This window comes from Stegostoma tigrinum, chromosome 10, assembly GCF_030684315.1.
Source record: "Stegostoma tigrinum isolate sSteTig4 chromosome 10, sSteTig4.hap1, whole genome shotgun sequence".
NCBI lineage: Eukaryota > Metazoa > Chordata > Chondrichthyes > Orectolobiformes > Stegostomatidae > Stegostoma > Stegostoma tigrinum.
Window position 1 is genome coordinate 38,610,479 of NC_081363.1, and position 22,791 is coordinate 38,633,269.

The 22,791-nt window shown below is 41.9% G+C and overlaps 1 protein-coding gene across 3 annotated transcripts in view; it reads left to right on the plus strand.

The window, feature by feature from the left end:
* tecpr2 (tectonin beta-propeller repeat containing 2) overlaps positions 1–22,791 on the plus strand; it is a 91,873-nt gene that overhangs the window by 38,266 nt on the left and 30,816 nt on the right. For all 3 annotated transcript variants that reach the window (XR_007248264.2, XM_048537559.2, XM_059649109.1), the window contains 3 exons: positions 6,716–6,896; positions 8,359–8,500; positions 20,725–20,965. Coding sequence is in view for 2 of the 3 variants with exons in the window: in XM_048537559.2 (XP_048393516.2) it covers positions 6,716–6,896; positions 8,359–8,500; positions 20,725–20,965 (564 nt within the window). In the remaining variant the exon portion in view is untranslated. The remainder of the gene's footprint in view (positions 1–6,715; positions 6,897–8,358; positions 8,501–20,724; positions 20,966–22,791) is intronic.

Sequence of the window (22,791 nt, forward strand, 5' to 3'; positions counted from 1 at the left end):
CAAAGTGTGTCAAGCCCCCATTCTACCTGTTTGATCGACTTAGACTTAGCTTAACAAAACGGTGCCACAGTGGCTCGGTGGTTAGCACTGCTGCCTCACAGTGCCAGGGACCCGGGTTCGATTCCACCCTCGGGTGATTGTCTCTGTGGAGTTTGCACATTCTCCCCACGTCTGCTTTGGTTTCATCCGGGTGCTCCGGTTTCCTCCCACAGTCCAAAGATGTGCAGGTTAGGGTGGATTGGCCATGCTAAATTGCCCATAGTGTTCAGGGCTGTGTAGATTAGGTGGGTTGTAAGAAAGTGGATCTGGTGGGACGCTCTGAAGGTCAGTGTGGACTTGTTAGGCCAAAGGGCCTCTTTCAACACTGTAGGGATTCCATAATCTATGATAAAACATAGACCAGGTTTCTGTATCTAACTAGAACTACCAGTTATAAACATTTGTAGTTTTTACATGTTAAAATCTATCAATGTATAACTCTACAAGTTAAAAATCTAAACCCCTTCTAACCACCCAACCACACACAGACAGACAAAAATCATTGGTATTATGGATGGGCAGGGATAATCTACTGTGAAAACAGTTCAATGGCACATGTTCTCAGGATTTAATGGCATGCTTCCTTTGTTTCCTAAGTCCTTTAGTTCTCTGAGCTATTTCTTCGGGCTCTTTCACTTCTTCAAAGGAGGCACAGAAGGACTTATTCACAAATTATAAAATCTCTGATCTACTGATTAAAAGCAACAGCTTACAGTAACTGGATGAAAAACCAATTAGATTTCTTTAGCTTCAGGTGTTTTACTAGATAAAGATGCTCTTCACTGTTTCATTCATACCCACAAGCTGCAGAAAATCAGGCTTATGACCCTTGGCTTCTGCAACTGGCTGTAATTCCACAACCAGCCACTCACATTTATATACACACCATAGTGCTGTGCCATTCCTTTGCACCTTCCCTGTTGCTTCTAAAACAACAGTGTAACATGTCTTCGGCAAAGTTTCAATAACTTGCTTTCTTACATAGAAACATAGAAGTTAGGAGCAGGAGGAGGCCATTTCCTCCACCATTCTTCACAATCATGGCTGATTGTCCAACTCAACAGCCTAGTCCTGTTTTCTCTCCATAATCTTTGACCCCATTCACCCCAAGAGCTACATCTAGTCGCCTCTTGAATACATCCACTGTTTTGGCATCAACTACTTCCTGTGATATTGAATTCCACTGGCTCACCAATGTTTGGGTGAGGAAATGTCTCCTCCTCTCCCTTGTAAACTACCTACCCTGAATCCTCATACTGTGACAGCTAGTTCTGGACACATCCACCAATGGAAACATCCTCCCTGCATCTACCCTGTCCAGTCGTGTAAAGAATTTTATAAGTCTCTAAGAGATCCATGCCTCATTCGTCTTAAACTCCAGTGAAAACAATCCCAACCTAGGCAATCTGTCCTCATACATCAGATCTACGTCCTCTGAATCAGCCTTGTAAACCTCAGCCGAACTCCCTCGAGAGCAAGAGCATGCTTCCTCAGAAAAGGAGACCAAAACTACACAGAACATTCCAGGTGTGGTCTCACCAAGGCCCTGTACAACTGCAACATTGCACCCCTGCTGCTGTACTCAAAAAATGAAAGCTATACCTTCCTCAGACTTCTCTTGTAAAACAGTCCTTTTCTCAATTCAATCCACAATCAGAATTATACATAGTCATCGAAATGTACAGCATGGAAGCAGACCCTCCAGTCCAACTTGTCTGTGCTGATTAGGTATCCTAAAATGACCTAGTCCCATTTGCCAGCATTTGGCCCATTTCCCTCTTAAACCCTTCCTAATCATATACAAATCCAGATGCCTTTTCAATGTTGTTATTGTACCAGCCTCCACCGCTTCTGCTGACAGCCCATTCCATACATGCAGTACCTTCTCCGTGAAAAATTGTCCCTTTGAAATCTTTCCCCTCTCACCTTAAACCTATGCCCTCTAGTTTTGGATGCCCCCCCACCCTTGGGGTGTATCTATTTACCCCATCTGTACCCCTCATGATTTTACAAATCTCTATAAGGTCACCCCTCAGCCTCCAACACTCCAGGGAAAATGGCAATAACAAGAAGTGATGTTTTCAGCATAATGCAGTACTACAGATGCTGGAAATCTGAAATAAAAATAAAAAGCACGAGGGAAACTTGGCTGGTCTGAAGGCATCTGAGAAGAGAGAGAAACAGTTAAGGTTTTAGGTCTGATATGACTTCTTCAAAACTGTCAGATCTTTACACTGTTTAAAATTTGTCATTATTGCATTTATCGAAATGGACAGCTTTGGCAGCAAGTCAGTCCGTTCAGCAATATTCAAATTTTGTACAATCAGTCTATGTCTTTTTTACTCAATCTTTTGTACAAATGTACGACATAATCAAAAATAGGACATTGCAGCTTTTTCTCTGGTACTGCCCAAATCATTTTGAAAACATCCAGATATTGTTCATGATTGAAGATCAGCATTATGAATTGCAATAAGTAAAAGCTACGTGTGCATCCTGAGAAGTTGTTGTCTTGCACATTTGCACGCTCTAGGGTCTGTCTTCCAGCTCAAACTTTTTAAAAGAGATTGATACTTACGGCACTGTATACCTGCAAGTTGCTTATAAGCCAATAAAATGAAAACAAAAACTCACTTCATTTTGTGTTTTTCATGACCTACAGCCATCTCGACTCTCTTTTCAAAAGCACTTGAGTAAAAGCAAAGCACTGCAAATCTAAAATAGGAATAAAAATTATTGAACAAATTCAGCAGGTCCGGTAGGGTCTGTGGAGAAAGAAATAGCATTTTGAATCCAGTGTGATTCTTCAGTTCCAAAAACGAATCTTATTGGACTCAAGATGTTAACTGTGTTTTTTTGTTTAGATGCTGTCAAACCTTCTCTGTTTCTAAAGTATTTAGTTTTATTTCAAAATTTGTTCATTGCCTGTACTTCAGCAAGCACAGCAATTAAGTGGCATACCATCTGCTCCCACAGTCAGCAATGTGATAATGATCAGATGGTCTCTTCTTGTGATGTCGATTGAAGAATAACTATCGACCAACCTCTCTACTCTTCACACTTGTTCTGTGAGATCTTTTACACCTACCTGAGCAACATCTCTTTGAAGAAATGGCACCTGTATCAGTGCAACCCTAGAGTGTCAGTCTTGATTATTGTGCTCAAATTGTGAAGTTGGACTTGAATCCAGAACCTTGTGTTCATAAATCAATGAGACGTGGAGCAGAAGTAGGCTATTTGATCTATCAAGTTTGCCATTTAATGATATTTTTAATTTAATACTGTTCCACTCAACTTTCTTTTCCATAATCCCTTGGTTCCCTTATGAATTAAAAATCCATATCAGCGTTGAATATTCTTACGACCTATCTTGACAATTTCTTCCAGTTAAAATCTTCCACAGATTGGCCAACCTCTGAGAAAAGAAATTCCTCCTCCTCTCTGTCTTAAATCGGTGGTCCCTCTCTCTGAGATTATGGCTTCTCACAAGGGCAAATAATGTCTCTCTATCTATCCTGTCAGGCCCCCTAAGAATCTTGAATGTTTCTGTAAGGTTATCCCTCATTCTTTTAAATCCCAATCCACTCAGATCTTTTCCATAAAAACCTTAGTAAGTCATCCTGCCGTATCTTACCTCATTAACCATCAAATCCTCCCCAACAGGATATGTCAATCCAATTCCAGTTTCACTTTACTATGCATCATCCCCAGAACACCTCGGTTCTTAGACGAAAGCATCCCTTGCAACCATGCCTTTTTTTTAAATGGTTGCTGTGCACCCAGATGAGCATTGGCATTCCAAAGCCGCCCTGCTTGGTCAAGGATAGTTTGAGAAATTGTTAGACCTCGAAGGTACCAAAACATCCATATTCTTCCAACCAGGAAAGCACTATTGTTCATTCCACTGCACCTGTCAAAAGTAATCCAGCTACTAGCGTCATTCATTGCACACCACTTCCAAACACTGGCCACAATAACATCTTTCTCTTTTTCTTGCACATACTGCCAGCACGTCTTCTACCCCGAAGTTGCAACAGACTGCTACCACAGAACTCACCTTAAATAAGAGGACCAAATGTGTTCACAGTATTCCAGTTGTGGCCTGACTAGTGACATATAGTTACAACAAGGTTTTCCTATTTTTGTACCCCATTTCCTTTAAAATAAAGGCCAACAATCTATTTGCCCTCCCTAGTACCTGAATAGCTGAACTTGGATGCTATTTTTTCATGATTCATGCATGAAGACCCCTAAAACAATCTGTGCTGCAGCTTTCTGCATACTTTTTCTGTTTAAATAACATTCAGCTCCTTGATTCTGCCTCCCAAAATTGTAACTTCACATTTTCCCAAGCAATATTTCATTAGCCACACATTTGTCTACTCCCAATCTGACTGTATTCCCCTGTAGATTCTTTGTGTCGGCCACAAACTTGGCGATAGTGCATTAACTTCCCTCAGCCAATTGATACTTATCACTTGTATTTAACTGTGGCAGCACTGATCCCTGTGGCATTCCACTCATTACAGGTTGCAATCAGAAAACACCCCCCTTATCCCAACTCTCTGTTGTCTATTATTTAGCCAATGCTCTATCCATGCTATTGTACTACTTCCAATACCACGGACTCTTACCATATTTTGTGGCCCTATGAGTGATGTCTTATGAGAATACAAACATGCTAAACTGGCTGCTTCCCCTTCATCTTTCCTGCTTGATACCACCTCAAGAACTACCTTTAATAAATTTGTCAGGCATGAGTTCCCCATCCTGAAACTGTGCTGACTCTGATTAATTAGATTATACTTTTCTAAATGCTTTGTCATTGTATCCTTTAAAATAATCTCAAACATTTCCCCAATGATGAATATTAAGCCAACTGGCCTGTAGTTACCTGCTTCTACCTGTTTCTTGAATAAGAGTGTTACACTGTCAGTTTTCCAACCAATTGTGACTTGCCCAGAATCTAAGAATTCTTAGAAAATTACTGCCAGTGTGTTCATTATTTATGTAACTTTTATTTTATAACCTAGGATCCAGTTAATCAGGTCTAGAGGATGTGTCGGCTTTAGCCTCATTAATTTCTCTAGTACCATTTCTGTAGTTGAATTTGTATATTTATTTCCTCCTGATCTTTGCTCCTTGATTCGGTATTTTTAGAAGGTTATTAAAGTCCTTCTGTAAAGTCTGATGCAAAGTATTTATTTAACTACTTTGTCATTTCCTGGTTCCCCACTGATTATTTCCCCAACCTCATTCTCTAAGCGGCCTAAGTTCAATTTGGCATTTTTTTTTTGCAAGTTTTTAAAAGAGCTCTAATTGTCCATTTTTATACCAGTTTCCCCTCACTTTGTTTTCTCCCCTTTCTTATTTTTTGATTATCTTTTGTTGTCTTTTAAAACTTTTCCAATCTTGTTATTCAAAGCTGAGAGTGCTGCTTATGAGATGTAACGCACCTAAAGCTATGCCAATTCCCTTCCCTCATAGGTATTTAATTCTTTAAAGACTCTGGCACACTCTCTGTCTGGCAATTTTGTACTGCATACAGTAGGACACCACAAGACCTGGGTAATACCAAGGCTTGGCTGACCTTCGGCAAATAACATTCAAGCCACACACAGCATGTCTAGACAATGGCCATTTCCAAAAAGAGAAAATCAGATCATTGCCCCATGGCATTCAAAAGCACTACCAACATTGAATCCCATACTGTCGACATTCTGGAAGTGATCATTGACCAGAATCTAAACTGGACTAGTCATATAAATTCTGATATTACAAGAGCATTTCAGAGGCTGAGAATGCTGCTGTGAATTTCTGTCATCCTGACTCTCCAAAGTCTGTCCAGCATCTACAAGATACACGTCAGAAGTTTGGTGAAACACTCTCTACTTGTCTGGTTGAGTTCAGCTCCAAATACACTCAAGAATTTTGTTACCATACAAGACAAAGCAGCCTGCTTGTTTGGAGCCACATCCACAAACATTCAGTGCAGTGTAGCAGCAGTGTGTACCATCTACAAGATTGACTGCAGCAACTTACCAAGATTCCTTAGACAGCACCTTTGAAACGCACAGCCTAGAAGGATAAGACCAGCAGATACATGGGAACACCACCACCTATGAGTTTCACTCCAAACAATCTATCTTCCTGACTCAACTATATCACTGCTCTTTCATTGTCACTGAGACAAAATTCTAGAACTTGCTCCCCAACAGCATTGTGGGTGTACTTACACTAAACAGACTGTAATCGTTCAAGAAGGCACCTCACACCACCTCCTCGAAAGCAATTGTGTACAGGCAATAATTGCTGGCCTACACCCCCGAATGAAAGAAAAAATACCCTTTATGCAATAAACTACTTCATAAATTTCTGTTGTATTTTGCCTGTGGTTGTTACTGTAATTCAGGGGAGGACACTTCAGAAGCAAAGGTTCATTAATTAGCTCTTACATACTGTGGGTGACTGATTTAGTGCCTTTAGATGTCCTTGATGCAAGTTTGTTACGCTTTTTGCCTCATTTTACTCTCACCATTCTCTACATTGCTGTTCATTTGACTCATCTGAGATTTTCATTCTTTTGCTGTATAGATTGTTTAACATTGCTGAGGTAAAGAATGCAGTTGAATAGAATTATAATCAGCTTTGATTTTCTTTGCTTTCTAATCTTAAGGCCTTAGTGCCGATCGACCTTGTGCGAGAGCAGTGAAGGTGGAATGCCCATATCCATTAGTGCAAATTGCTTCCAGGAATAATGTGGTATGGGCATTGACAGAACAGCGAACAGCTCTCTTCAGGAATGGCATAAGCAGTTTTTGTCCAGAGGGTGAACATTGGATTTCTGATATTGTAAGGTAGGCAGATTTATGCTGATGTGAAGTTATGTTCAGATCATTTACTTTTGGGTATTTTCTGAAAATGTTTAACTTATATCCATTTTGATTTTGTTTTCACGATTTTAATTTTCATACTGTGATGTCTTGCCATATATTTGGAAACCATACCGTGGTATATGAAAAAACGTTGTAGTCTGAACCACAAATACCATTTAACCTTCAGTTAGTACTTGTTTTGAATGTCAGAAATGTTCCACAACATAACTTAACATTTAGAGCTAATAGATTTTCTCTCAAATAGGCTGCATAAAATTATTAGTCCAGAATTTACAGCTGTATTGGGAGTCAGGTTTCCCATTCACACTGAAAAAGTTGCTGTAAAATTCATCCCATTCAGTGGGCTGCCTCAGACTGTTTAACCCCGTTATGAGCATTATTTGCCGTTATCTATAGAGAACCTCCCAACTTTCGGAGCTGCCTGCCAGCCAGCCAGAAGGAGCAGCCACTGCTGGGACTGCATCGAGTACTAGAGAAGAGCCAAGAAGGGGTGTGTTGAATGGGGAGGGGATTCTGGGTGGACCTAAGATGGGAGGCCTTAGGCTTAGGTGGCAAAGGCGGTTGGAAATCTAGTAGGGCAGGGACACCTCTGTGGGGTGGGGCAGCCTCCTGGAATGGATGTTCCTCAGATTGGAAAGGGGACTAGAGAAGCGAGCATTACCTCTCCCCTTCCATTATGACTAGGTCGTGGGGCATTTAATTATATGTTGCTCAAATTGTTGTTCCATGTGAAAATGGGTAGGGTTTGAAATATTAGTCTTGTGTAGTTCAAAAAGTATGAATGTTTTACGATATAATTTAACATTAATAAACAGTACTTTACTGTGCTGCAGTACTACCAGGAAATATTAAACTGAGTTGTCCTGTCTGCTCAGTTAAGTGGTTCAAGGGAATATTAAGGATTCAAGGCACTAATCAAAAAAGAAGTAGTGTCCTGACCCATATCCTTCCATCACAAAAGAAATTAATTGATCATTTTAGTGTGTTGCTGTTACCTCTCGCTGAATACAAAGTTGTGGCTTGCCCTGTAAAGTAGTTAATTGTAGATGAAGCATTTTCAGATGTTAGTTACATGCTTTTTCTATGGAGTTGTCCAACTGATTTCTATAATCTACTTCTTCCATCAGGTGGGGAATAATGTGAGCTACAAGGGAAGGTGTATTATTATATTGCTGCAAGCAGTAATATTAAGGCATCTGGAACAACAGATTTGCCAAATCATGACAAAACATAAATATATACAGAGAACCATGAGAAATTTGAGTATTTAAAGCAGGTTGTAACTATTGTTCACTTGCACTGATAATGATTGATTTATATCCCTCATTAATGTACTTCTTTATTAAACAAACATTGGAAATTTTCCTCAGTTCTGCTGATCAAAAAAAATGAAAAAAACCTGGATTGTTCTCCTATTTTACAGTGAAAGGCAGATGTTAGAGTTGGTGTGTATAGCATTGGGACACCAGCAAACAGTCTGGGCTTTGGACACAAATGGCAACCTCTGGTTCCGCACTGGCATCTCTTCAAGGAAACCACAAGGTGAAGATGAGCACTGGTGGCAGGTAAAATTTTATCAGATGTGTTGAATGATTATTTGATGAATCCCTAAAAGTTTTATATTAACTGTCAAAAATGTTGATCTAAACCTTGTGGCTAATGGTTTTATAAATGCAGCAGTATATGCTGTAGAGTGTTTATAGTCAACATGTGCAAACATATTCCAAAAATACTGTTTTAAATGGCTTTTAAGTAGGCCATCTATGTAATAAATGTGGATGTGAACAGTAAGAAATTTAAAACCTATCATCATCTTAAATAAGACTTCCTGTATGGTGATTGCTGCAAGATTTGCAGCTTCTATTAAATGTTCTACTGACAACTTACACCATGAAAATAAGTCTGGAGTTTCTTAGTGTTAGTGAACTTGACAATGAGATTGTTTTCTTCTTTCCAGATATTCTAACCTGCGAAAGTAGCAAATATGAAATTTCATAACTTTGTTATCCAGTACTTGTATGAAGCATTTGCTGAACTGACTTCACAGTTATATGAATTTGCATTCATTGTAAACTGCTTGATCTCCCTCCTTATTTTATTCATGGTTGGAAATGCACTGTAAATGTTTTAACTAGGACTGTCAATGTTTAAATGCAGTAAAGAAATATGGTTAGATATACTGAGTAGATCAAAGGTCTTTCCTGCTTTGGCTTGGCTTTATGGCCAGCAGAGAAATGACAAGTCTGACCTTGAAGAAAGCAGCCCAAAAAACTCACTGTAGCATAGATTTCAGCCTTTGCAATGTCACTGGTAGCAGATAGACAAAATGTTTTGTAGCCCATCAATCCATCATATTCACAATTCTCAATGTTAAATTTGATTCTGACACCAATTATAGGGAATCGCTGACATCCAATTATGTCATCAGGCAGGCTAAGAAGTCAGTCACATTGAAGAATTCTAAGACAACCAGAATGTAAAGATTATGCTTCACTATTTGATCCTTTTATAGCAAGTGAAATAAAGATTAAACAAATAGAACATAGAACATTACAGCACAGTACAGGCCCTTTGGCCCTCGATGTTGTGCCGACTTGTCATACCGATCTCAAGCCCATCTAACCTACACTATTCCATGTACGTCCATATGCTCATCCAATGACGACTTAAATGTACCTAAAGTTGGCGAATCTACGACTTGCAGGCAAAGCGTCCCATTCCCTTACTACTCTCTGAGTAAAGAAACTACCTCTGACATCTGTCCTATTTCTTTCACCCCTCAATTTAAAGCTATGCCCCCTCGTGCTCGCCACCACCATCCTAGGAGAAAGGCTCTCCCTACTCACCCTATCTAACCCTCTGATTACTTTAAATGTTTCAATTAAGTCACCTCTCAACCTTCTTCTTTCTAACGAAAACAGCCTCAAGTCCCTCAGCCTTTCCTTGTAAGACCTTCCCTCCATACCAGGCAACATCCCAGTAAATCATCTCTGCACCCTTTCCAAAGCCTCCACATCCTTATAATGCGGTGACCAGAACTGTACACAATACTCCAAGTGCGGCCGCACCAGAGTTTTGTACAGCTTCACCATAACCTCTTGGTTCCGGAACTCGAAACCTCTATTAATAAAAGCTAAAACACTGTATGCCTTCTTAACAGCCCTGTCAACCTGGGTGGCAACTTTCAAGGATCTGTGTACATGGACACCGAGATATCTCTGCTCACCTACACTACTAAGAATCTTACCATTAGCCCAGTACTTTGCTTTCCGGTTACTCCTACCAAAGTGTATCACCTCACACTTGTCTGCATTAAACTCCATTTGCCACCTCTCAGCCCAGCTCTGCAGCTTATCTATGTCTGTCTGCAACCTACAGCATCCTTCGTTACTATCCACAACTCCACCGACCTTGGTGTCGTTTGCAAATTTACTAACCCATCCTTCTACGCCCTCATCCAGGTCATTTATAAAAATGACAAACAGCAGAGGACCCAACACCGACCCTTGCGGTACACCACTAGTAACTGGTCTCCAGGATGAACGTTTCCCATCAACTACCACCCTCTGTCTTCTTTCAGCAAGCCAATTTCCGGTCCAAACTGCTATATCTCCCACAATTGCATTCCTCCGCATTTTGTCCAATAGCCTACTGTGGGGAACCTTATCGAATGCCTTGCTGAAATCCATATACACCACATCAAATGGTTTACTCTCATCTACCTGTTTGGTCACCTTCTCAAAGAACTCAATAAGGTTTGTGAGGCACGACCTTCCCTTCACAAAACCGTGCTGACTATCCCTAATCAATTTATTCTTTTCTAGATGATTATAAACCCTATCCATTATAACCTTTTCCAACACTTTACCAACAACCGAGGTAAGGCTCACTGGTCTACAATTACCAGGGTTGTCTGTACTCCCCTTCTTGAACAGGGGAATCACATTTGTTATCCTCCAGTCGTCTGGCAGTATTCCTGTAGACAATGATGAGTTAAAGATCAATGCCAACGGCTCAGCAATATCTTCCCTGGCTTCCCAGAGGATCCTAGGATAAATCCCATCTGGCCCAGGGGACTTATCTATCTTCGCTCTCTGTAGGATTTCTAATACCTCTTCCTTGTGAACCTCAATCCCACCTAGTCTAGTAGCCTGTATCTCAGTATTCTCCTCGACAACATTGTCGTTTTCTAGAGTGAATACTGTTGAAAAATATTCATTTCGCGCATCCCCTATCTCCGCTGACTCCACACACAACTTACCACTACTATCCTTGATTGGCCCTAATCTTACTTTCGTCATTCTTTTATTCCTTAAATACCGATAGAAAGCCTTAGGGTTTACCCTGATCCCATCCGCCAACAACTTCTCATGTCTCCTCCTGGCTCTTCTGAGCTCTCTCTTTAGGTCTTTCCTGGCTACCTCGTAGCCCTCAAGCACCCTAACTGAGCCTTCACAGCTCATCCTAACGTAAGCCGCCTTCTTCCTCTTGACCAGAGATTCCACCTCCTTTGTAAACCACAGCTCCCGCACTCTACAGCTTCCTCCCTGCTTGACAGGTACATACTTATCTAGGACACACAGGAGCTTTTCCTTGAATAAGCTCCACATTTCTAATGTGCCCATCCCCTGCAGTTTCCTTCCCCATCCTATGCTCCCTAAATCTTGCCTAATCTCATCGTAATTGCCTCTCCTCCAGCTATAACTCTTGCCCAGTGGTATACACCTATCCCTTTCCATCACTAAAGTAAACATAACAGAATTGTGATCGCTATCACTGAAGTGCTCACCTACTTCCAAATCTAACACCTGGCCAGGCTCATTACCCAGTACCAAATCTAATGTGGCTTCACCCCTTGTTGGCCTATCTACATACTGTGTCAGGAAGCCCTCCTGCACACACTGGACAAAAACTGACCCATCTATAGTACTCAAACTATAGTCTTCCCAGTCAGTATTTGGAAAGTTGAAGCCCCCCATGACAACTACCCTGTCTGTCTCACTCCTATCGAGAATCATCTTTGCTATCCTTTCCTCTACATGTCAGGAACTATTCGGAGGCCTACAGAAAACTCCCAACAGGGTGACCTCTCCTTTCCTGTTTCTAACCTCAGCCCATACTACCTCAGTTGACGAGTCCCCAAACATCCTTTCTGCAACTGTAGTACTGTCCTTGACCAACAATGCCACACCTCCGCCCCTTTTACCATCTTCTCTATTCTTACTGAAACATCTAAATCCCGGAACCTGCACCAACCATTCCTGTCCCTGCACTATCCATGTCTCCGAAATGGCCACAGCATCGAAGTCCCAGGTACTAACTCATGCTGCAAGTTCACCCACCTTATTCTGGACGCTCCTGGCATTGAAGTAGACACACTTCAAACCAACTTCTTGCTTGCCGGTGCCATCTTGCTTCCCTGAAACTTGATTTCGGACCACCCTACTCTCAACCTTTTCTATAGTCAAACTACAATTTTGGTGCCCATCCCCCTGCTGAATTAGTTTAAACCTACCCGAATAGCCTTAGCAAATTTTCCCCCCAGGATATCAGTACCCCTCTGGTTCAGGTGAAGACCATCTTGCTTGTAGAGGTCCCACCTACCCCATAAAGAGCCCCAATTATCCAAGAATCCAAAACCCTCCCTCCTGCACCATCCCTGTAGCCACATGTTCAACTCCTCTCTCTCCATATTCCTCGCCTCACTAGCACGTGGCACAGGCAACAAACCAGAGACAACAACTCTGTTCGTCCTAGCTCTCAGCTTCCATCTTAGCTCCCTGAATTTCTGCCTTAAATCCCCATCTCTCTTCCTACCTATGTCGTTGGTGCCAATGTGGACCACGACTTGGGGCTGCTCCCCCTCCCCCTTAGGGATCCCAAAAACACGATCACCCTGGCACCTGGGAGGCAACATACCAACCGTGAGTCTCTCATGTCCCCACAGAACCTCCTATCTGTCCCCCTAACTATGGAGTCACCAATGACTACTGCTCTGCTCCTCTTCCCCCTTCCCTTCTGAGCAGCAGGTACAGACTCTGTGCCAGAGACCTGTGCCCCACTGCTTTCCCCTGGTAAGTCGTCCCCCCAACAGTATCCAAAACGGTATACTTATTGTTGAGGGGAATGGCCACCGGGGATCCCTGCACTGCCTGCCGGTTCCCTTTCCGTCCCCTGACCGTAACCCATCTGCCTTTTTCTTGTACCTGAGGAGTGACTACCTCCCTGTAACTCCTCTCAATAACCCCCTCTGCCTCCCGAATGAGCCGAAGTTCATCCAGCTCCAGCTCCAGTTCCCTAACGCGGTTTTCAAGGAGCTGGAGTTGGGTGCACTTCCCGCAGATGTAGTCAGCAGGGACACTAGTGGTGACCCTTACCTCCCACATTCTGCAGGAGGAATATTCAACTGCCCTGACCTCCGTTTCCATTATTTTAAATTCCCAAGACTGTTTAAAAAAAAAGAATAAAAATAAACTTGTTACCTTACCAATCGAATATTATATTAACTAAGAAATGTACATAGTGTACAATCTAGAAAAAATACTTTTTATTAAAAATCTATGGAGAAATGAGATACATTAAAAATGAGAGACCCAGCCATGGATGTCTAAGGAAATAAAGTATCAATTTGAAAAAAAGACACATACAAAAAAGAAAAGAGTAGTGGGAAACTAGTAGACTGGGAAATCTTTAACGGTCAACCTAAAGCCACAAAAAAAGTTATAAAGAAAAGTAAGATAGATTATGAGAGCAAACTAGCTCAGAATATAAAAACAGGCAGCAAAAGTTTCTATAAATATGTAAATTGTAAAAGAGTGGCGAAGGTAAACATCGGTCTTTCAGAGTATGAGAAGGCCAATTTAATAACTGGGAATGAGGAAATAGCTGAGACATTACACAGTTATTTCTTGTCGGTCCTCACTGTGGAAGACACAAGTAACATGCCAAAAGCTAATGGCATGAAGCAGGTGAGCACCTAGAAACTATCATTATCATTGAGGAGACAGTGCTGGGCAAGCTAATGGGGCTGAAGGTAGACAAGTCTCCTGGCCCTGATGAAATGCATCCCAGGGTACTAAAAGAGCTGATGGGGGAAATAGCAAATGCACTAGTAATTAATTACCAAAATTCACTGGACTCTGGGGTGGTTCCCGCAGATTAGACAACAGTCAATGTGACGCCACTGAACAAAAGAGAAAGTAGACAAAAAGAAGGTAACTATAGGCCAGTTAGTTTAACTTTGGTAGTGGGGAAAATGCTTGAATCTATCATTTAAGGAAGGAATAGCAAGACATCTGGATATAAATTGTCCCGTTGGGAACACCTAGCATGGATTCCTGAGGGTAGGCGATGTTTAACTAATTTGGTGGAATTCTTTGAGGACATTACTTGCATGGTGGACAATGGGTAACCTGTGGATGTTGCGTATCTGGATTTCCAGAAGGCATTTGACATGGTGCCATTCCAAAGGCTGCCACATAATGTTGCACGGTATTACAAGTAATATATTGGCATAGTAGAAACTATGGCACAGTAGAAAGCAGAGAGTAGGGGTAAATGGGTGTTTATCTGGTTGGCGGCCAGTGGCTATTGGTGTGCCTCGGGGATCAGTGTTGGGAGTACAATTGTTTACAATTTACATTGATGATTTGGAGCTGGGGAGTAAGTGTGGTGTGTCAAAATTTGCAGATGACACTAAGGTGAGTGGTAGAGCAAAGTGTGCAGAAGACACTGAAAGTCTGCAGAGTGATGTAGATAGTCTGAGTGATTGGGCAAAGGTCTGGCAGATGGACTACAATGTTGATAAGTGTGAGATCGTCCATTTTGGTAGGAACTACAGCAAAATGGACTATGTTTTAAATGGTGAAAAATCGCAGCACGCTGCTGTGCAAAAGGACTTGGATGTCCTTCCGCACGAATCGGTAAAAGTAGGATTGCAATTGCAGAAGATAACTAAAAAAAGCAAATGGAATTTTGTCTGTCATTGCTAGAGGGTTGGAGTTTAAAAACAGAGAGGCTGTGCTGCAGCTGTATAGGGTCCTGGTGAGGCCACATCTGGCGTACTGTGTGCAGTTTTGGTCTCCTTATTTGAGAAGAGATATACTAAAACTGGAGGGGGTGCAGGGGAGATTCACTTGCTTGATTCCAGATATGAGAGGGTTGGATTATGAGGAGAGACAGAGTAGACTGGGCTTATATAATTGGAATTCGGAAGAATGAGGGGAGATCTTGTAGAAACATATAAGATTATGAAAGGAATAGATAAGGTGGAAACAGGGAGGTTATTTCCGCTAGCAGTTGAAACTAGGACTAGAGGGCATTGTTTCAAAATAAAGGGAAGCAGATGTAGGACTGAGGTCAGGAGGAGCTTCTTCACCCAAAGGGTTATGAATCTGTGGAATTCCCTGCCCATTGAAGTGGTTGGAGCTACCTCACTGAATGTTTTTAAGGCAAGGCGAGATAAACCTTTGAACAGGAAAGGAATTAAGGGTTATGGTGAGTGGGCGGGTAAGTGGAGCTGAGTCTCAAAAAGATCAGCCATGATCTTGCTAAGTGGCGGGCAGGCTCAAGGGGCCAGATGGCCTACTCCTGCACCTAGTTCTGATGTTCTTATGTTATCTTCTTAAGACAAAATATAAAATTAGTTTTTCAAGGTCAAAGAGATCTTTATGTGAACTACCAATAATGAGCTTGTGCACTACCAGCTGGTTCTGGTCATTAGAGATAATGGGAACTGCAGATGCTGGAGATTCCAAGATAATAAAATGTGAGGCTGGATGAACACAGCAGGCCAAGCAGCATCTCAGGAGCACAAAAGCTGACGTTTCGGGCCTAGACCCTTCATCAGAGAGACCCTTCATCATTCACCTGTTTAAATGACCAGAAACAGTGCAGCAATCTTTATATTTATTTAATGCTGGCTGTTGGATCCAGCCACAAGTTCATCTTTCTCAACAAATGTGAATGATTGGCAGAGCAAACTGATATGCAAAAGTGACAGAATTTTTTAGAGTGACTACAGTGATGAGTGAAAGCTTTTAAACTGAATTAGGAAACTGACAATTTTTCTTATTAGTAGGATTTTTTTACCATGTTATTTGGCTAATGTCCTGAAGATTAATTCCTGGAAACAATAAGATTAACAACTGCCAAGTTTAGCAGTGAAGAAACTGAGCTGTGGCTGATTCAATAACTAATTTAAATATTCAGCATAGAGTAAAACAAACTCCAAAAGAGAACAAGAGATAATAGGATCTGCAGATGCTAGAGAGCCCGAGATAACAAGGTATAGAACTGGATGCACACAGCAGGCCAAGCAGCATCTTAGGAGCAGGAAAGCTGATGTTTCCAGTCTAGACCTTTCATCTGATGAAGGGTCTAGGCCCAAAACGTCAGCTTTCCTGCTCCTAAGATGCTGCTTGGCCTGCTGTGTTCATCCAGCTCTACACCTTGTTATCTCCAAAAGAGAACAAAATAGGCAGTGCAATGGACCAAGTAGTTCTGTCATCAACTCCCTAGACTGATTCAGCATGAGGAGCTGGGAGGGAATTGAAGACGGGGTGATTGGTGCATTGACTGGGTAGGCAATGGCCTGGTGGTATTATCGATAGACTATTAATTCAGAAACTCAGGTAATATTCTGAGGACCCAGGTTTGCTGCTCATCGTGTCAGATGGTGGAATTTGAATTCCAATAAAACTCTGAAATTAAGAATCAAAGATAACCATTAAACCATTGTCGTAACTACTATCTCGCAGCGAACATGTAACTCCATATCCACAGCAATGTGGTTGACTCTTAACTTTTCTCTGGGCAATTAAGGGCAGGGCAGTAGGTGCCATTGCTGGCCAGTGATGCCCACATCCTGTTAATTATTCTTTTAAAAAAATGCTAATTAGTGTAAAGGTGGAGCACTTGTATAATGACATCAGCACCCACAGGAAACATGGTGATGATGCCAGCACTGGCATTGACAAATTCTGGCATGGCTGACATCACTGATCCTGTCTATACACACACTGCACACATCCTCAAAAAAAAAGAGATCGACCGATCCTTTTCGTCAGCTCAGCAAACACTTAAGGCCAGGACCTGGTAACTTCCCAAAATTGTCCTGCAGGAGGAGCATAAGCAACCCACTGCGAACTGTAGAGATGTTTTGAAGTGAAGGAATTGCTCTTTGCCCAGGGCTGTCCTTCACTTTCATTCATCATGTGCTTCACTCACTGAAGGTGGCACTGGTTCTCACAACACGGAGGACAACTCTGAGACCCACTTTCATTACACAGATTTCATCATAATACCCAAATGTACAGTTTATTTGTTGTTAAAGAGCATAATTACATGAAATTGTTATTTAAAATAGTCCCTGATTTTGGTTGAACTGACTGACAATTGTGATGCTAAAAGATGGCCTAATTTCAACTGGACCCCTTGAGAGACTGCCTAAATGTAATTAATTGCTCCACTCCGGTGGAGAACCTCAATTTCATGAAGTTCTGAAAAACAATTTGAATAAAACAAGACTCAAACCAGGCAAACAGTCCCTCTTCCGCACCTACACAGGCCCCAAACCCCACCTCTTCTTCCGGTACATTGATGACTGTATCGGCGCCGCCTCTTGCTCCCCAGAGGAGCTCAAACAGTTCATCCACTTTACCAACACCTTCCACCCCAACCTTCAGTTCACCTGGGCCATCTCCAGCACATCCCTCACCTTCCTGGATCTCTCAGTCTCCATCTCAGGCAACCAGCTAGTAACTGATGTCCATTTCAAGCCCACCGACTCACACAGCTACCTAGAATACACCTCCTCCCACCCACCCTCCTGCAAAAATTCCATCCCCTATTCCCAATTCCTCCGCCTCCGCCGCATCTGCTCCCACGATAAGACATTCCACTCCCGCACATCCCAGATGTCCAAGTTCTTCAAGGACCGCAACTTTCCCCCCAAAGTGATCGAGAACGCCCTTGACCGCGTCTCCCGTATTTCCCGCAACACATCCCTCACACCCCGCCCCCGCCACAACCGCCCAAAGAGGATCCCCCTCGTTCTCACACACCACCCCACCAACCTCCGGATACAACGCATCATCCTCCGACACTTCCGCCATCTACAATCCGACCCCACCACCCAAGACATTTTTCCATCCCGACCCCTGTCTGCTTTCCGGAGAGACCACTCTCTCCGTGACTCCCTTGTTCGCTCCACACTGCCCTCCAACCCCACCACACCTGGCACCTTCCCCTGCAACCGCAGGAAATGCTACACTTGCCCCCACACCTCCTCCCTCACCCCTATCCCAGGCTCTAAGATGACATTCCACATTAAGCAGAGGTTCACCTGCACATCTGCCAATGTGGTATACTGCATCCACTGTACCCAGTGTGGCTTCCTCTACATTGGGGAAACCAAGCGGAGGCTTGGGGACCGCTTTGCAGAACACCTCCGCTCAGTTCGCAACAAACTACTGCACCTCCCAGTCGCAAACCATTTCCACTCCCCCTCCCATTCTTTAGATGACATGTCCATCATGGGCTTCCTGCAGTGCCACAATGATGCCACCCGAAGGTTGCAGGAACAGCAACTCATATTCCGCTTGGGAACCCTGCAGCCTAATGGTACCAATGTGGACTTCACCAGCTTCAAAATCTCCCCTTCCCCCACCGCATCCCTAAACCAACCCAGTTCGTCCCCTCCCCCGACTGCACCACACAACCAGCCCAGCTGTTCCCCTCCACCCACTGCATCCCAAAACCAGTCCAACCTGTCTCTGCCTCCCTAACCTGTTCTTCCTCTCACCCATCCCTTCCTCCCACCCCAAGCCGCACCCCCATCTCCAACCTACTAACCTCATCCCGCCTCCTTGACCTGTCCGTCTTCCCTGGACTGACCTATCCCCTCCCTACCTCCCCACTTATACTCTCCTCTCCACCTATCTTCTTTTCTCTCCATCTTCGGTCCGCCTCCCCCTCTCTCCCTATTTATTCCAGAACCCTCACCCCATCCCCCTCTCTGATGAAGGGTCTAGGCTCGAAATGTCAGCTTTTGTGCTCCTGAGATGCTGCTTGGCCTGCTGTGTTCATCCAGCCTCACATTTTATTGTCTTGGAATTCTCCAGCATCTGCAGTTCCCATTATCTCTCTCAAACCAGGCGTTATTCCTTTCTTAGTGCTTCTGAGCATTAACACCTTGCACTCATCGCTCTTGTTCTGATACGTCTTTGACCCTTTTTTTTCCTCCCCTTACCCTCAATTAATTAACCTAAAAATATGTGTTGAGTTTTAAATGTGGCACATCTGAATTTACCTATGATATATGGAAAAAATAGGAAAGAAGGTACTGTTGAATATCCCCTCATTCATTCAGCAGTAAAAATCTATAGGGAATGTTTTTAATTTCTTGCCAGGATTTTGTCAGACTTCCTTTTGAAACAACCCATTTGAAAGTCTCTGTAGGAGACCAAACTAATATTAACTGCTCATTTACATCCCATTTACCAGCTGCCTGCCTAAAAGGGTGTCCTGTTCAGGTAATTAAGCAGTCTGTGCTTACCAGAGCAGATCTACACTGAACTTTGTGACTTGTAAGTCACTTCCTAAATCTTCAAGCCTGACCATCCACAAGGCAGAAGTCAGGAATGTGATGGATAACTTTCTGTTTGACTTAATGAGAGCAGTTCTAACAACATTCAAGGAGATCAACACCCTCCAGGTCAAAACAATCCACTTGACTTGCAGCCCATAGAATTCCTTCATTGTTGACTTCGTTCACTAGCTCATAGTAGCAGTAGTGTGTACCACCAACAAGACACACCACAGTAACTCACCAAGCCTCCTTCAACAACACCTGCTAAACCTATGACCGCTATCACCTAGAAAGATTGGGGCAACAGTTTCATGGAAACACAACCACCTGCATGTCCCCTTCCAAGAAATGAACCTTCCTGCTTTGGAAATATTGTGTCATTCCTTCATTATCACGGGGGTAGAATTCTGGAATTCTCTTTGTAGCAGCTTTGTGGGTATCCCTACATAAGGACTGCAGCCATTCATGGAGGCAGCTCACTATGATCTTCTCTGGGGCTGTTATTGAAGGGCAATAAACGCTGGCCTGGCCAGGAAAGCCAACTATCCCATGAATGAATTTAGAAAATGCCTAGAATAACAAGGGTAGCAGGCACTTCAGAACACCATGAACTGCAATTCCATCATGAAGTCGCAACTAGCCTGACTTGAAAGTGTATAGATATTTGGAGGAATAAACATTCATAGTTGTGTGGTACTGAATTGAGTACATTAACCAAATATTGAGTGCCTGTTGAATAAAATTTGTTTTGATAATAAACCCATCATTGTGTTTAGTAAGAGTACTGGCTAATGGAACTTCGTTTAAAACCTGATGTAGATAATGTATTTAATTATTCATCTTATTAATTGGGAGAAGTTTTTTTTTAATTTTTATGTGGCTGTGAAGTGGTGGGACCAAAGCAACAGTGCACTCTTCCAACCTCACTTAAGAACATCAAATGTTAAAATTCTGGGGTGTTAAATACTATTACATTATATAATATTTTTAGCTAAACTCTTTGTTTTTGTATTATAGGTAAAAACTGGATATTAAATCCCAGTTTTTGGATTAAGCACCATGAAAATGCTTTTTTGATACTTTTTAAAACAACTTTGCTATTTGTAATCTTTCCTAGCAAAATGTACTTTTGAAAAGTTGTATTTTTTGACAGAGAAGTTTGTGTTATTGTTCTTTTACAAAAAGCATTTTGTATTGTAGGTGAGCATAACGGATTATGTGGTCTTTGATCAGTGCAACATGTTCCAAACAATAATCCATGCAACACATACCGTTGCCACAGTTGCTCACGCTCCAGTCGAAAAAGTAGCAGACAAGCTGCGAGGTGCCTTATGGTCGCAACAACCTCCACTTCAGCCAAGTCTCATCAGTGTTAACAGCAGTGGTGTGTGGATTACCTCAGGGAAGAATGAGTTGCATGTGGCAAAGGGAAATCTATTAGGTTGGTCAGTCCTTTGAATTGTAATTTTTTTTATTGTTTCTCTATCATTTGTGGTCATATTTAAGAAAATAAAGTTTTGAATGTTGTCTTAAGTTTTATATTGTCAATCCTACTGTTTCACTGACTTGGACATCTCTCAAATCTTTTTTCTGGCTTTTGCCACGGCCAGTTATGCAAGCTATTGGAAAGGGATGGATCATTTCTGTGTAAACTGCTGTAATTCTTTGCCATTGTTCTGAATTCTAACTTATCTACTGCTTTTCATCATAAATTATGGATTTTTTTTGCAATGCATGTCCTATACTGAAGAGTTAATACCCACTCTTTTCCTCCTACAAGTTGTTTCAGAAAATATGTCCGAAAATAATATTCAGTTTGTCCAGCATATCGAACTGTCTCCCAAAAGTGTTTTGCATCAAGTAAACCAGCAATATCAATGCAGTCTGTCACTCTCCTAAATGTTTTAACGGCATCTGTGAATTAAATTGACATGGTTGTCTTCTTCCCAACTATTGGAAAATCTTTTGAGCATCAGAAAATGCATCCAGGTTATTGAATGTGTAAATTAATTTCTGTTTGACTGTGTTACAACCAGGTGAAGTGTGGTAATTAGCTTCTCTCTTGTCAATCCACTCCTAATCAGTTGCAAAAAGTATTTTCATTTCCTTTTTCACATTTAGTTACCACACCTAAATTAATACGTAACTAACAAATTAAAAGGAGCCAAATTAATTATAAGGTTTTCTCGATTGAAAGACAACCTAATTTTCTTCCAAAATACTGGTGGGGAGTGGGGCTGTGGGAGTGTGAGGCCGAATGTCGATGCAGACAGGGTGGTAAAACTAGTAGCAGTTTAAAGTTTTCAAGATTGCTGAGGGTGTTAGGTTTCAAACCAGAGCTCTGACTTTTAGCTGTTGTTTTGTTTCTTCAACCAATGGCAAAGTTCGGAGATCTTGAGTTGTCAGTGAATGTTGTTGTGCCCAGTTCTTCTTTCCACCAGGCACTAACTTTTAAAGATCAGAGTGAGACCGGTCTTCCAGTTCTTACAAATCGATTTTTTTTCCTGTTCTCACCTTAGCTTCCGAGAAACAATTGTTAATATTGGTCCATTTGTATATTCCTGAGTGTGCGCTTTCTTTTCCCCAAACTTGCCTCTGCACGCAGCCCTTTATTTCAATGTGCAACTTCCTGAAAGATGTGAATCAATCAGGAGATACAGATCTGGGTTTCAGTGCCATTTTATAACAATGTTAACTACGGTTCTGACTGATATTTGGTTATGGATGGCTTCTTGACCTTGGTTCAAACTGGTCAGCTGATCACTGCAGTCATTTAGGTCTACTTTTGTCCCTGAACCTGTCATGTTTTGAGATAACATAATGGAAGTTGAATATTGATAATCCATTTTACTGAAATTGTAACCAATTTATAGCCATTTCTTATTGTAATTCTTAGTGATTTGATTCATTGTGATACTGCATCGGATTAAGATATAGTAAAGCCCTGCCATTTGCAAGGGGACCACGTTCTCAGAAAATCCCTTAAGCAGTAAAACTGCAAATGGCATACAGGTCTTATAATTAGGGCTAATTGGATCAGTTCCAGTCATGCAAAGCTTTGATATCTGCTAATTTTTTTTTAGATAGAAGTAATATTAACGGAAGACTTTTCAAAAATCTGTCTCAGCTGTAGGTTCAATGCAAACTTCTACTAATAAATACCAGGCTGATTGGATGGCCCCACTTTGGACAGAAACAGTTAAGAGATTTTTGTTTTATTTTTGAAGTTTAAAAAAAGCTAATAACAAATTCTTAATTTCCTCATTC